Here is a 15,378-nt window from a genome sequence, read left to right as displayed (position 1 = left end):
TGGGGGAGACCTGCCAGTGTCATGGGACGCCCTACGCAGCACTCATGCAGAGAACTGCTAGTGTTGGGGGGGGGGGGGGAGCCCCAGGACCCTCAAACTGAAAATGGGAGCTACTTGGGGCGTTGATTCAAGACAGTGGTGCAGGAAATGAGATGCCTGTGCCTGAGAGGATTGAGACTGCGTGGGGCAGAGACTTACCAGTGTCAGGGGAGTCTTGAGGACTGCTAGAGAGAACTGCTAGTGTCTGGGGAGTCTGGGACGTGGAAGGGAGGAAGCTGCCAACATCTGAGGTGGAGCTGAGAGACTGGGAATATAAGGAGGTGTCAGTATAGAGCAGTTGGCAGAAGGAAATGCTTGGTGAGTCTGGGACTGTAAAAGAAAACAGATGTTGGTGTTGGGGTGACTGAAACTGTGTATAGGAAGAGAGAGACAGACCCCGTTATTCTGTTTTGTGGTTAGAGTAGCAGTGGAAAAACAGCACCTCCAGAAAAAATTATTGCATTCTTGGTCAAATGCCTTCAGCTTGCCAGAATACTGTGAATATGTTTTGCATTTAGGGATTGCTCAGCATTAATAGTACTTGGCTTGTGTTATGTATTAGCCAGAGCTCTCTGGGATACTCTATGCATGTCATTTAATTCTAGCTTTATTTAGATTGAGGATGGAGGACATTTTTGTATATTTATGCTTTCACTTTTGAGTAGTTTTAGTTTAAAAAGGTAGGCAGTAAAATAGTGAAATATTTAAAGGATAATTTTTTTTTAAAGAACTGCCCTCCTTGCAGTAAAGTGAGTCTGCGTGTACATCAAACATGCAGACTTTATTGAGGATTTTCAAAGCGAACTTAACGTGCATAAATTTGCTTGGAAAATCCTTGGGCAATTGCTGGCGTAGGCACCTTAATTATCTTGCCCAAAGCTACACCTGCTCCAGACAGATTGTAACTTGTGTGCAGTAATTTAAACACACAGTTTTAACAATCAAAAACTATACACACAAGTGTGAACTATGCCCCCAGTCCTAGCTCTTGGAATGCCTCCGTGCAGTGCGCCTAAAATATACGTGAAACTTGAGTCATGCCCAAGATTTACTCACAGACTCGTAATGGATTTTCAAAAGTGGGTTTATGCATATAAATCTGTTTGAAAATTACCCCCAGAATGGGCTTTATGTACCAGACAAGATGGCAAAGTCCACTCTGACTGGTCAGTTTGGTCTTAGTAACTTACCAGGCCTGTACTTGTTCTGAAAGGTGGTGGAGCTTGCTTTATTCTGGTATAAGAATCCTGTCTATTTGTGTACATTGTTCCTGCATAGTATATTCAGATGCAGGGCAGGATTTAGGAACTCATAAGCAGAATTAGAGTGTGTGTGTGTGTGTGTGTGTGTGGAAAGACCCTGGAAATTAGATAGTAGGTGAAATCCCTTTACCACTACCACTTCAGAGTGCCATAGCCGCACCCCTTTGAAGTGGACAACTGGTACAGGCTCCTCCTTGGCACAGTTGGACTCCTCCTTTCTCCTGGATATTTTTTTGGTACCTTCAAAATTTGGTGCCCTAGGCATTTGCCTATGCTTAAATCTGGACCTGTTCAAATTTGTTACAAGCGGAAAGGAGAGGATTTTATTCGCTCACAATTCAATGTAGTAAAAAGTGAGTAAAAAATGCCTGCTGAATTTCACCTATTTTTTTTTTCTTTACATGCTAAAAAGAATTGATCCTTGCTGTAGTAAGCTAATGTTATGCATGGCAACCTGTAAACATTCGTACATAAAACATGATTTATGTACACAAGTCATATTTTCTGCACATAAAACTCCCAGTACAGGGCCCCTGCACCAGAAAGTCCAGTTTCAGCCCCATAGATTCTAACACTAGCTTTACGTCACCTCTGACCGGGAGTTAAAGTCCAGTATTAAGAAAACATGAGTAAAGCCTCTGCAAGGGGGAGTAATAGCTAATGTATTGAGTAAGGTGGGATTTGTGTAGAGAGGAACGCTAATTTCTGTGTATATATTTTATGCAGTGAACTCCTTGTTAAATTGAGACAAAAAGTTGTGCACACAACTGAGCGCAACTTGACTAATTAGAGTTGGGTACAATAGCTGATTAGGCTTTTTATTCTTTCCCTCAGATTTGTTTGTATGTTATGTAATTGTTTGTTTCTATTGGGTTTTAAGTCTCTGCTTTTGTACACCACTTGTGTTTGTGTAAGCAGTATAGAAATAATTTAAATAAATTTACATTAGTCTACCTGATAGGAGCAGGACAAGTGACTATTGCTTTTCTGAGCGCTGCCTCATAGCTTTTGAGCCTGGAGAAGAGCAAGGAAAAACACCTTTTCTTTTCTTTTTTTTTTTTTTTTGCATTGCAAAATCATTTTCAATGCAACAGGCTTTGCAGCTACAACATTTTAGACAGATGCAGTGTTTATGATCCTTGTCTGTTTGTCTCCTAGGCAGTGGGAAGGCATAGGAGGCAGGAAATCAGTCCTTTCCGTGCTGCAGCTTACCTTTCACTTTTGTTGTTTCAGTCTTGTGTTAACAAAAAGGGGGAAGAAAAAAACATCTGGGCAAGAATCTTGTCAAGCTGATTTTCTTTGTCAAAAACTGTTCTTCAGGATTACTGAGACATCAGCGTTATCCTTATCCTTGGCCCACTAGCTCTTCTCAACTGTATTAATGTGCTTTCATAACAAAATGCCATTTTTTTTTATTTTTTTTTAGCCAGGGCACATTTAGGCCTTGGGCACCTTATGTAGTAGTATGAGAGAACTTCATGGGCTGGAGGAAGAGAGAACCTGTAAATTCTTCCTTAGACCCTTATCAGTAGTGTGCCCCATGCACCTTCCTACCCTAACTTTCCAAAGATGCACTTTTTGTAATATATCTTCGTACATAGATGCACGTTTCCTTACGAAAGGCCTCCGGGTCTGCCTGACTGTTTTAGAAATAATGTAAGCTCAGAGTGTGCGTGTATGCGCTGATGTGCATTCCGTTTCTGCTAGGAGCAGACAGAAAATGCCACGTTATCTGAGGCCATTTGTGCACGTTTACTAGTTACATCTTTCTTCCCTCTATATCTTTTGAAGCAAAAAGGAATTAAGCTTAAATCAGGGTGGAGGGATGGGGGGGGGGGGGGGTCCCCTCCTTGCTGGCATACATTCTTTTAAGGTCATAGCCAGGCGGTGTTTGCTCTACTGCTGAATACTTCTGGGGAGATTTACAAATGAAGGAGAGAGAGGGGAAACTGGGCTTTCAGAAATCACTGTAGTTTGGTGGTTGCTAAAATGATGGTGCACACTTCACTTTCTGTTCTGTCTGGATAGCTTTGCAAATTGTATATTGATTATGCTAATGTGGCCAGAGTCTTTTATTACTACTGTTGCGGATATTGAAGCACATGGGCTGAACCTGCATCTTGCAAAATTGTCCTTGCTGCAGTAAAAAAAAAAAAAAAAAGAGAGAGAGAGAGAAAATCCAGCTATGTGAAGTAGAACAGGAAAAAATACCAATTAAGTAGTTATTTCAACTTACACAATAGGTAATTCCCAAATTGAATTTTTGTGTTTCAGTAAACACCATCTACAATTAAAAACTGAATAAAATGAGCCCTGTTATTGCTCTATCAGGTTAGTTTTTTTGTTGCAGAAGCTTTAAGAGAAACAATGTAAGAAATTTTACTAAATCAATAACAATCTGTTCCTTATTTAGCATGAGACTTGAGACTTATTCTCTGTGTTCAAGAATCTGAAAAAAGCACTTTAATAGTTTGCCAGTGTATTTGTTTTATCATTAGATTTTTGTTTCAATTTCTACAGTATAAAGAAAAATAGATCTTTTTATTCCTATTTGTGGGTTTTATTTCAGTAGTTCTCTGTAAAGGGAGTCCCTTTCATATAAGATGCACATATTTGCAGCATTATTGTGGGCAATGAATTAGCAGTGCTTCATGCTTTTAGATTGCACAATCCAGTTATACACTTGCAATCCAGTTATACACTTGCACATTTCAGAGTAAATTGTCTAATCTGAAAAAAAGTTGAAATGCTGCTTGAGCATACAGAAGGTTATAAATCTTTTAGTAAAGTAAATAACTTTCAAATGTAAATCTTTAAATTAAAGGTGATATTTTCTCTGGGATCTGGGGGCCTGGTGTGCCAAATGAACTTTGTTCCTAATCTGGCTGTATTCCAAATTATATGCTTTCCATAGTTTAAGAAGGTAGCCTTATGGATAGCACCCAGAAGCAAGTCTATCAATTTGCTGCCTGAATTTTAGTGTAGGGTGTTTCAAATGCAGCCATTGTGGATGAAAGAATTGATTAATGTTGACAATTGTCCTAAAATATTCTTTTAGTGCAGCCACCAGCAGAAGTTGGTAACTGCAGTCTGAAGAAAAACAAAACTTTTTTTTTTTTTTATGTGATAAGTTCCGTTCTAGTGCAATCAACTCTTGGGGAAGATTTCATTTTGCTTTTTGAAGTGATGAACTTGAAATGCCTTTATACAAAGAGAATAGATGGGCCCCTTCTTTCCTTTTCCATTTCCTCCCCCTGTTTAAAGACTTGTAATCATAAGGTCACCTGACAGTTTAGTCATTTGTAGTTAGGAAAAATTTCTGCAAGACTAATAAAACTCAACCATTCAGAGAATTATGCAATTGCTCCTGGCTAGTTTTAAGTTTCGGCTTTCTGTATGCAATGCTAGTAGTACTTTCTTCTGGTTTGGAACATTTTCCTCTTTTTCAGGAGCTGTTCCATTTTGTGCCATCTTCTGTTAACTGGTTAGTATTCTTGTGTTAATCAGGGGATTTTAAATGGACTTTATGATCATGGCACTAAGACAAGAGATTGCCAGCAGGAGTTGTGAATGAGTTGCCAGTCTATATGAGATTTTTTTAAAAATTAAAACTACATGCTGATAGTTTATTTCAGAGTGCTATTAAATACAATTTGTAAGCATGACTATAGAATTGTATTTTGTTTGTTATACAAATTGCAAAACGTTTTGCTTATTAATAATTTTACATGTAATAATATTTTTGGAATAACCTACTACAAAGCATTGTGCACTCACTGTTGACCATACGACCACTATACAATTTGTTACCCTGAATTTTTAAATGGGTTGCTGCATTCTTTTGGCAACCTGTTTTTCAAGTAATTTGACATTGCAATGCTAATAAAGTTAAATAAAGCCCTTCCAAATAGTTAGTAGTTTGTGCATTCTTGAGTCAATTGTGAAAAGCTATTTCAAGGAATATTTTTGCTCACCAGGTGAAAATGAGTGATCTTAAAGCCTTCTTGTAATGCATTGGCCTATATGTTTTTTGTTATTTTTCTTTGCATAGCAGAGCATAAGAAAAAGAAAGTCCCCTTTGTATAACAAGTGTGGAACCAACTCCAAATAATGGCTACCTGTCTGCTTTATCTGGTTGTCATTAGTCTTCTGATTAGATGAGACCATCTTTCTGCACTGAAAAATAAGTATTTTCAGTAGATTAGGTTTGCCTTTTAGATTTTTCCAGTTATTGCTCTGGCCAGTTTAGGTAACTCTCTAACACATTCCTTAACCTTGGCCGTGAATCCTGATTCTTGATGAAACCAGTATTACCGGGAGCACATAAACAAAGGAAAGTCTATTTTCTCTAATGAATTGTATGCATTATGCTGATTGTATATGACAGTATAATGTTTTTGTATTTTATGATGCATAGAAATGATGGCAGAAAAGGACCAACGGTCTATCCAGTCTGCCCAGCAAGCATTTGGTAGTTTCTGCACTTACCAGTTTCTCAGACCGTCAAAGTCAGGGCCCTTGTTGGTTTCTGTTTGAGTCCAATTTCCGTTACCTCCTGCCGTTGAAGCATAGATCAATGTTGACGTTGCATCAAGAGTTTTAGGCTTATTGGTTAAGCGTAATAACAACTTAATCAGCACGTTACCCCTATGCTTATTTGTTTTCCCTGAGTGCAAAATTCAGTGTCCTTGTTTACTGTCTGAATCTAATTCCCCTTTTCCTCTTTTCTCCCTGCCGTTGAAGAAGAGAGTACTGATGGAGTAGCATCAACAGTATGAAGGCTTATTGATTAAGGGTAGTAACCGCCACACCAGCAAGTTACCCCATGCACTTGTTTCTTCATTACCATCCTCTGTTCTTTAGGGATCCACAGTGTTTATCCCATGCCCCTTTGAATTCTTGCACTGTTTTTGTCTTCACCACTTCCTCTGGAAGGGCATTCCAGGCATCCACCATTCTCTCCGTGAAGAAATATATTTCCTGACATTAGTTCTGAGTCATTCTCCTTGGAGTTTCATTTTGTGACCCCTAGTTCAACTGATTTCTTCCAGTGGAAAAGGTTTGTTGTTGATTGAGCATCATTAAAACCTTTCAGGTATCTGAAGGTCTGTATCATATCTCCTCTGCACCTCCTCTCCTCCAGGCATACATATTTAGGTCCTTCAACCTCTCTTCATAAGCCATTTTGGTCACTCTTCTCTGGACCGCTTCCATCCTGTCTCTGTCTCTTTGAGATACGGTCTCCAGTACTGAAGACAGTACTCCAGGTGAGGCTTCACCAAGACCTGTACAAAGGGATTATCACCTCCTTTTTCTTATTGGTTATTCCTCTCTCTATGCAGCCCAGCATTTTTCTGGCTTGGCTTTGTCACATTTCTTCGCCGTTTTCAGATTGCTAGACACTATCATCCTAAAATCCCTCTCATGTTCCATGCACATCAGCCCTTCACCCCCATTACATACAGCTCTTTTGGATTACTGCACGACTCTGCACTTCTTGGCATTGAATCCCAGCTGCTATATCTTCAACTACTGTTCAAGCTTCCTTAAGTCATGTCTCATTCTATCTACTCCTTCCAGTATGTCCACTTTGTTGCAGATCTTAATATCATCCGCAAATAGACAAATGTTACCTTCTATCCCTTCCACAATGTCACTCACAAAAATATTGAACAGAACCAGTCCCAACACTGATCCTTGTGGCACTCCGCTTAACACTACTCTCTCTTCAGAGTAGGTTCCATTTACCATCATACCCTGTATTCTGTCCGTTAACCACTTTGTAATCCACGCCACCACCTTGGCGCTCACTCTCAAGCTTTTCATTTTATTATTCACAAACATCCTATGCAGTACCATATCAAAAGCTTTGCTGAAATCCAATTCTTTAGTCACCCAATAAAAAAAATCAATCAGATTTGTCTAACAGGACCTTCCCCTAGTGAATCCATGTTGCCTCAGGTCCAGCAATCCTCCTGACTGAAGATAGTTCACTATCTTCTTTATCAGCAGAATCTCCATTAATTTTCCCAGCACCAAAGTGAGGTAACCGTCCTTTAGTTTCCAGCCTCCTCTCTGCTAACACTCTTATGGAGCGGGACCACCACCGCTCTTATCAATCACTCGCCACTACTCCCATTTCCAGGGATCTATTGAACAGGTCATACTGCGGGCTTGCCAGCACATTGCTGAGCTCCCTCAGTATCCTGGGATGAACTTCATCTGGCCCCCATGGCCTTGTGCACTTTCAGTTTTCCTAGTTTTTCCCATACATTCTTCTCTGTAAATGGATTTTCATCCACCCCATCTCCACCTACAGTCTTGTCAACTAGGAAAGGTCCTTCTCCAGGGTCGTCTTTAGTGAACACCAAACTGAAGTATTTGTTTAATTTTTCTGACAGTTCTTCATTTCTCTCCACACATTGATCATTGTCACCTTTTGATTTCATTATACCACTTCGGACCTTTCTTCTTTCTCTGATATATTTGAAAAATGATTTGTCACCTCTACCTCTTTGGCAATTCTTTCTTCCACCTGACTTTTAGCTTTCTTGATTTCCTTCTTTGTCTCCCTCAGTTTCACCAGATATTCTTCCCTGTGTTCCTCATTTTGGGATTCTTTATATTTCTTGAATGCTGTTCTTTTTGCTTTTATTTTATCTGCCATCTCCTTTGAGAACCAGATCGCTTTCTTATTTCTCATGTTTTTGTTTACTCTTCTAACCTATAGATTTGTTGCCTTTGTAATTGTTCCTTTTATTTTGGCCCACTGTTGTTCCACTTCTCCCGTTTTCTCCCAGGTATGCCCCCATTTCGACACAGTCTGTATTTTTTGACATTCAAAACTTGGGTCTTTGTGTGACTTCTCTGCATCCTATTTGCTATATCAAACCATACCTTTTGATGATCTCTAGTGCTGAGGTGGTCTCCCACCTGGACATTAGAGTCATTATCCCCATTAGTGAGCACCAAGGCAAGTATCACAGGATGATCCATAATTATTGTTCTCTGCCCCACATTCCTTGCAGTTCAGTTGCTTGGATATTTTTTTTGACATAAAGAGCTACTCCTCTCCCTTTTCTGACCTCTCTGTCCTTCCTTATCAAGTTATAGCCCGGTATGGCTGAATCCCTGAACCAGCTGCAACAGTGTCCAAGTCCGCCTCCACCCTTAGGACCTACAGGTCTGGCATTTTATTGCCCAAACTCGAGCATTTTTAGCCATCGCTTTCCAGTTTTTCTCTTGATTTGTTGCACTTCCTAGTCACATTTTCTGCTTTCTTGAGTTGACTGATTTTGTTATTTTCTCCTCCCACTTTCTGTATTGCTTGGGGGTGACATGTCAAGTTCATTGGCCAATTCCTGCCACCCCCATTCTTTAATTTAAATGTCTGATAATATGTAATCTGAATTTCTCACTTAGCATCTTCCTTCCTGCTAGAGACAAATGAAGGCCAACCTTTCCATAAAGCTTTTTATTGCTCCATACACAACCTCAGCCTCCATTGTATCCCAAATCACTTTTGTACACCAGATTTTGAGCCAGGAATTGAATAAATGAAAACTTGTTAGCAATGGCAGGCTTAAGATCCTGACCTTGCTAATTCTGACTATGCTGCAGGATTTCTGGCAGTATTAGTGTTTTCATTTGGTCTGCCATCCTGGCCCTGGCCCCGTGATGACTACACCTGTCTTGGAGAAGAGGCTTATTCACCTCTTTCTCTCTGAATATTAATGACAGACACATGAGGTGATAATGGTGACCTGTTCTGCCCCTTGTGCAACTTGCTATTCTTAAAGAGCTGTGCCAGTAGCTCTGGCTCAGAATGATGATGATCCCAAAGTTACCTGTTTAGATCAAAATATTTCAGTTCTGCTCATTGTGTCAGAGGGCCTTATTTCCATTTTCACACTGGGTTCTTTTCTGTCAGCTTTCTGTTCTCAAGGAGCCTTAGAAATGCTTCTGGTTTAGAATGGCGATGACTGCAAAGTTGCCTGTTTGAGGAGGAGGTCAAAATGTTTCTCATTCTTTTTCAGTATGTCAGAGGGGCTCTTTTTGATGGTGGATTCTTTGCCTGGCAGCCTTTACATTATGTTTTTCTGTTGAATAATTGTGAAGTGTTGGAAATGATGTTAAAATAGGATTTTATCCAGCAATTGAATTAATTCTTGATTGACTTCGTGATGCTCATACAATGCATTTTACTTTTCAGCATTACACATGCGATCTCTCTTATTTTTGGGGAAAAAAATAATTTAAAAGCTGAGGCTCATTTCAATTATTGATGATTGGCATCTGTCTCTTGACGGGGAGATGCACGTTAGTAAAAGATGAATGGCTTTTGTTCCCATATCTTCTCTTTATACAGGGAAGATATGCCAGCTTCAGTTTTAAATCTTTCTCCTTTCCTATTAAATAGTAAAGATTATGGACAGACTCAATGGGGTGAATTTTCAAAAGGATTTACATTTGTAAATGTAACTTCTATTGTAGCAATTTTTTCTAAAGCCATTTACTTGAGTAAATGCTTTCTAAAAGCAGGCCCTTTGGGTGTAAGGCAGTACTGCATGCTGCCATGTGAGAGGCCCATGTTCAATTCCTAGAACCTGCTCCTCAGGCACAGCTCCCAGAAAGGAGGAATATCCTAGCCATCCTACAACAGTGGCAGCCACTGGTTGATCTCCCTGTGCACACAGGCGAGGTTCTCAAGGGAAGCAGGATCTAGTACAAAGGACACTTTCCGAAGAATATGGGGTGTAAAAAAGAAGGGAATAATCTATGGTATAAAAATGGTGCAGCACTGTAAATTTATTTATTTGTTTGTTTATTTCTTTGCTTATTTGCTTTGTGGTATATTCAGTACTTGTGAATTTCATACTAAATGTAATAGAAACAGAGTATGAAGGCACATAAAGACCAGAAGGTTCATTCTCACTTGCTTCTCAGCTTTATTATCCTTTCTCCTCCCTCCTCCCTCAGCGATTCTCTTCTTGAAAGTTTTAAGGTTCCCTTCATGACCTAAAACAGTGGGTTCCAAAATCGGGTCTTTGACAGTTCCTAGGTTGGCTGTTCATGATATCCACAGCAAAGAATCATGAGTGTGTTGCATACATTTGCTCTGAAAGCTTGGTCTGAAGGTTAATTTTCAGATTTTAGCTACCCTGAGAGCCACTGGAGGGGTAACCACTGGTTTAGGAAAATGCAGGGTATGTTGTGATGATGACATCTGAAATGCTTTTTTACTACTGCTTTGATTGATGGGGGAGCAAGAAAAGGACTCTGAGCAGTAAAGTTAGAATCATTTAAAAAGTTGATTTCTCACAGCCAAATGTGGCCCCAGCACATTTTCACGTGCAGAGCTTCAACCCAAAATGAAGCTGTAGCCAAAGAGGCCTGTTACTTAGAGAAAACAAAATGTATGGATATTCGCTGAACCAGCATAAAATTGTTACAGTAGCTTTTCGGGTACTGAAACATTTGAACGGTGTATCTTGAGCTCCAAAGGTTTATTGTATCAGCACTGAATTTTTTATTGGATGAGCAGATGTTTAAACACATACCAGACACATTTAGGCTGGTAAACAAAACACGCAAACACAATTGTTTTACAACTTTAAAATTAACAGACTATCAGGTCTATCCTGTAAAGTGCGGCCGCGTTTACCCTGCTCCTAAGCCGCGTTTTACTCACTTTCCGGCCGCGTTATCCCTTCCTGCGATCCCGAATCCACTTTAACCTACTCCTACCGCGTCCTAAAATCCCCGGCCAACCCCTTCCGCACGCGGCATGGATATTGCATGCAAACGAGCGAATTAGCTATTCCCTAGTATCCCGTAACCCGCGCCCCGATTATCGCTATCTTTCCCTGCCGTTTTGTCACGCGTTTAACCTGCTAACTTACCGCCTACCCTGACCCTGCGGTAGAGGCAGGGGTAAGGGTAGGTGGCAAGCTTTCCCCCAGCCCTCGCTCACCTGCCCCGGCTGCGATCTTGGGTGCCGGTCTCCGGGGCAGCCCCAGTCCTCTCCCCTCCTCTCGAAGCAAAAAAAAGCGAAAAAACCAAAAGCAAAAAGTAAGTCGCTTCGCCGCTGTCACTTCTCCCCTCCTCCCGGAGCAGGGCGCGAAAAGCAGCCTTGCTCCGGGAGGAGGGGAGACTGACAGCGGCGAAGCAAAAAAAAAAAAAGTGAAAAAAACCAAAAGCAAAAGCAAAAAGTAAGTCGCTTCGCCGCTTCACGGCGAAGCATCCCCAATCGGACTTCTCCTGCCTAAACTTACTTTTTTTGCAGCCGTCCGGTCCATCTGAAGAAGGTATCTTCCCCTCCCCGGGGAAGATGGATGCCAGCACGGGGGAAAGCGGCCCCTGTGCATTCAATTGGCTGCTCAAGACGTGACGTCATGACGTTTGGCGTCACGGCATGTGACGTCACATCTTGAGCAGCCAATTGAATGCACAGGGGCCGCTTTCCCCCGTGCTGGCATCCATCTTCCCCGGGAGGCAGAGGGGAGCCACGATACCGTCTTCAGATGGCCGGACGGCTGCAAAAAAAGTAAGTTTAGGCAGGAGAAGTCCGATCGGGGATGCTTCGCCGTGAAGCGGCGAAGCGACTTACTTTTTGCTTTTGCTTTTGGTTTTTTTCGTTTTTTTTTTTTTGCTTCGCCGCTGTCAGTCTCCCCTCCTCCCGGAGCAAGGCTGCTTTTCGCGCCCTGCTTCGGGAGAAGGGGAGGGGGGGGGATTGGCAGTCCCGACTTCCTGGTATCTGTCATTTCAAATGACATTTGAAATGACAGATACCAGCGTGGCGTGAAGCATTAGGCCCGCGCACCCAGGATACTGTATAGGCGCTCTATCCAGTAAAATGGGTTGCGCGGGCCTAAGGCTTCACGGGCCCTTCTTAGACGCGGTTTACATTTACATAAAATTAGTGTTCAGGATCGAGCGGTAGGTGAGCTGCACTGTGCGTGCGGCAACCGCGGGTGCCGCAGGCACTAACGCAGCTCTTCCTACTGCTCGGTACTGGATAGACCTGTATGTTGGTTGAAAAGTATATACACCAAAAAATGTGAGTTGGAGGGGAAAAAATTATTAGTTTAGTTTTGTTTGCACTATGAAACTACAATTGCATAGAATGTAAAATATGATTTTTGAAAGAGCCAAAAAATATAGTTGTCTTGTATTTATAAATCAGCTTCTCCAAAGTATGTTAGGATTAAGTGATTCTGAAAATACAAATGAATGGTCTATACCAGTGCACAGCAATACTAATTTTTTGGTCTTTTTACTGAAGCACTATTACTTGTTTTCAGAAATGATAGCATCGGATTGGTGATTCATTCCAGTCGCCCATCTAACTTTTTTGTTCTTTTACCTTTTGTTGACAGTAGAAGAAAGTGAGACAGAGGACCAGCAGGCGAGTGTGGGACAGACGACCGCACAGCCTGGTAATGTTGCATTCCTTCATTAGTGTTTATTCATTTTATTGAGCAGTGTGAGATTAATTTAGCTTTTAGATTCCCAAGCTTAATTTAGCTAAATTCTGGGAAATGTACTATAACAGCAGAATTTTGTTGAGCTGTCATACTCCTTTTCTTTCTCAATTTGGCTTCTCATCATTGGTGCCACATTTTTCTGTGTACAATTTGATGCTTTATCATTTACTATCTAGTTACTTTGGAAGGATAGTAGGGTGGAAACTGGGTAAGCATGATACCTAATGTTAGGATGGATGTTTATTGAATTGTGGGTGGGGAGATGCAAATCTTGCCATCTTCTTACAGCATTAAGAATACTGAGAAGAAATACTGCTGACATTTTCTTATATTCCTGATGCTGAACTTCCAATATGCGGGGATATTTTTTGGCTAGGAAATAGTTTTGTTTTTTTTTTTAGCAGTTTAAGGATGTTTAAATTTTCTAAAAAAACAAAAACAAAAACCCAAAAAAACCCCAGCAGCAAATGTGATCTTGTTTTTTTTGAGTTTTATACATTGCTTGTTTGCTTTTTATATTTGGATGTAGAGTTAAGATTGTGCCAAAAGACTAGAAATCTCAACATGTAATATTGAAATTGTTTCCATAATGGCTCTGGTGTTTATATTCCATTGACTTAATTCAGTTAGTAATGGCACAATTTGTTAGTGCTTTGTGACAGAATTATTTCCATGGAACTAGGTATGATCTTCTAAATGTTCGTTCTTTTGAAAGTTTTTTTTTCAATTCTGTGCTATTTTTGCAAAAAGCCTTCAAGATATCTGTTTGTTTGATGCAGCTGAAGGGATCTATACAGAGGAGTAGCAGAAAAGAGTTACACAGTAAATCTAATGGATAAGGCAATTCAGAAAAGAAAAGGAAGTTTCACTAAAAATAATGTTGCATAATGTTAGAGTGTGATTGGGGCTTTTCCAACTCCTCTCATCCAAATGAAATTTTAAAATGCATTTTTTTTCAAGTTGAGAGAAAGAGAGTGTAATTACCCTTCCTTTTCAGGAAACCGAAATGCTGCTGTTGCACTGCACACTTTTTAAATGCAAAACATTGAGCCAACTTTAGGTCAAAGATAGCTTTTTCAAAGACTTGTGAATTGCTTTTTATTTTATGCATTTATTCTAACAATGTACTGTTTCGCTAGCCACTCTGTATATTCCCAGGGGAAACCTTATCGTATTGGTTGTGGTGAACTAGGTGCTGTAATTTCATCCAGTCTTGGTGGTAATGATTTTTTTTCCTAAAGAATGGAAAATACCAGCTTGGTACTGAAATGAATCCTGGTGGGCAACAAGGTCATTTGGAAAGCAAATGCATCCTTTTTCTTAAATTACAAATGAATCTATGCCTGCCTCGTCATAGTGGATATGCCTGCAGGTGACCTAGAACCCGTAATTTTGCTAGTTACTCTCGGCCCCTCCCCCACCCTTACTGCTCATGTGCATTTATTTACTCAGAGCCTTCAGCACATAGATGGGCAGTTGCCAGTGACACCTAAATGTTGCAGGCTCTGTTTAATCTTCAGGCATTGGATTGCTTTTCATTTGCTGAACTTTTATGAGAAGGCTGTTTGGCAGTTTAAAAACAAACAAAATGCCCCCCCTACCCCTCAAAAGCCCCTGTCATTGGTTTAATAATAGACTTTGTTTTTTTTTTCCTTAACAAATATCCTGAGTTTTTACATAAAGCTTAAGAATTAATAAATGCCTTGGTTGCTGTACCATGCTGGAAACCAGTTGTAGTTGTAGAATATTGAGTCAGGAACTGCCAGAGGAGTTCTTAAAAGTGTATTTTACCAATTTAAGTGATTTCTTAAATGTTTTTCCTAAAATTCTGTGTTTTCATGATTGGATGGCCCCATCCACGATGACTAAGGTGGACTCTAATCATGCAATACTCTTACAAGATATAGGAGAGAAACAACATGATCCATTTCCTTGAAGCCATTCGGAAGGGTCTGTGGTGTTGCGCGCTGCGTAGTTTTTACCTTTGTATCTAAGCATTGTCTTTTACCATTAAAAATGCATTTTATAGAGTAGCAAGTTGTAACTGTATCGCAATGCAGAGATTTAACGATGCAGTTGTTTGCAAATGGACACTGTTGGGAGCGGAGAGTGGCGGTTTCATTTCTGCCCATGAGCTGCAGAAATATTTCTTCCCTGTTCATAGTTATGATTTCTCAGTTTTCCCTCTTCTCTTGCTAGCACTTTTCCATGGAGAAGTGGCTGGAAGGAGGGCCATTAGAAAGTGGAGAGAGGGAATAAAATTGGGGTGTCTTCACCCTCTTCAGTTTTAATATTTCAAGCTCTGATGAGGCCTGGATCTTTTATTGCAAGAAAAGAGGAATATGCAGGATGAGTCTGAAGAACACAGGCAGTACTTGTCACTGCACTGAGATGGCTTTTAGGTATTCATTACTTTTAGTTTTATATTGGTTATAAAAAGTAAATGTGGTGAAACCTTTCTCCCCCTGACTTCGACTTGGTCAGAATAGTGTTTCCGTTGGTTGGTTGAACCTGCCTCATGCATGACATTAATTGAAGTGTACAGAGTTCATTGCTTCCAACTCTACAACCTGCATGGTTTTTTCATTTCT

The 15,378-nt window shown here is 40.4% G+C and overlaps 1 protein-coding gene across 2 annotated transcripts in view; it reads left to right on the top strand.

Annotated features, from left to right (window-relative positions):
• The window catches only part of ZNF521 (zinc finger protein 521), an 876,085-nt gene that overhangs the window by 11,093 nt on the left and 849,614 nt on the right, over positions 1 to 15,378 (top strand). For both annotated transcript variants that reach the window (XM_029591157.1, XM_029591156.1), the window contains exon 3: positions 12,680 to 12,739. In XM_029591157.1, the coding sequence (XP_029447017.1) occupies positions 12,680 to 12,739 (60 nt within the window). The remainder of the gene's footprint in view (positions 1 to 12,679; positions 12,740 to 15,378) is intronic.

This window comes from Rhinatrema bivittatum, chromosome 2 (assembly GCF_901001135.1).
Source record: "Rhinatrema bivittatum chromosome 2, aRhiBiv1.1, whole genome shotgun sequence".
Taxonomy (NCBI): domain Eukaryota; kingdom Metazoa; phylum Chordata; class Amphibia; order Gymnophiona; family Rhinatrematidae; genus Rhinatrema; species Rhinatrema bivittatum.
This window is presented reverse-complemented; position numbering and strand designations above follow the sequence as displayed.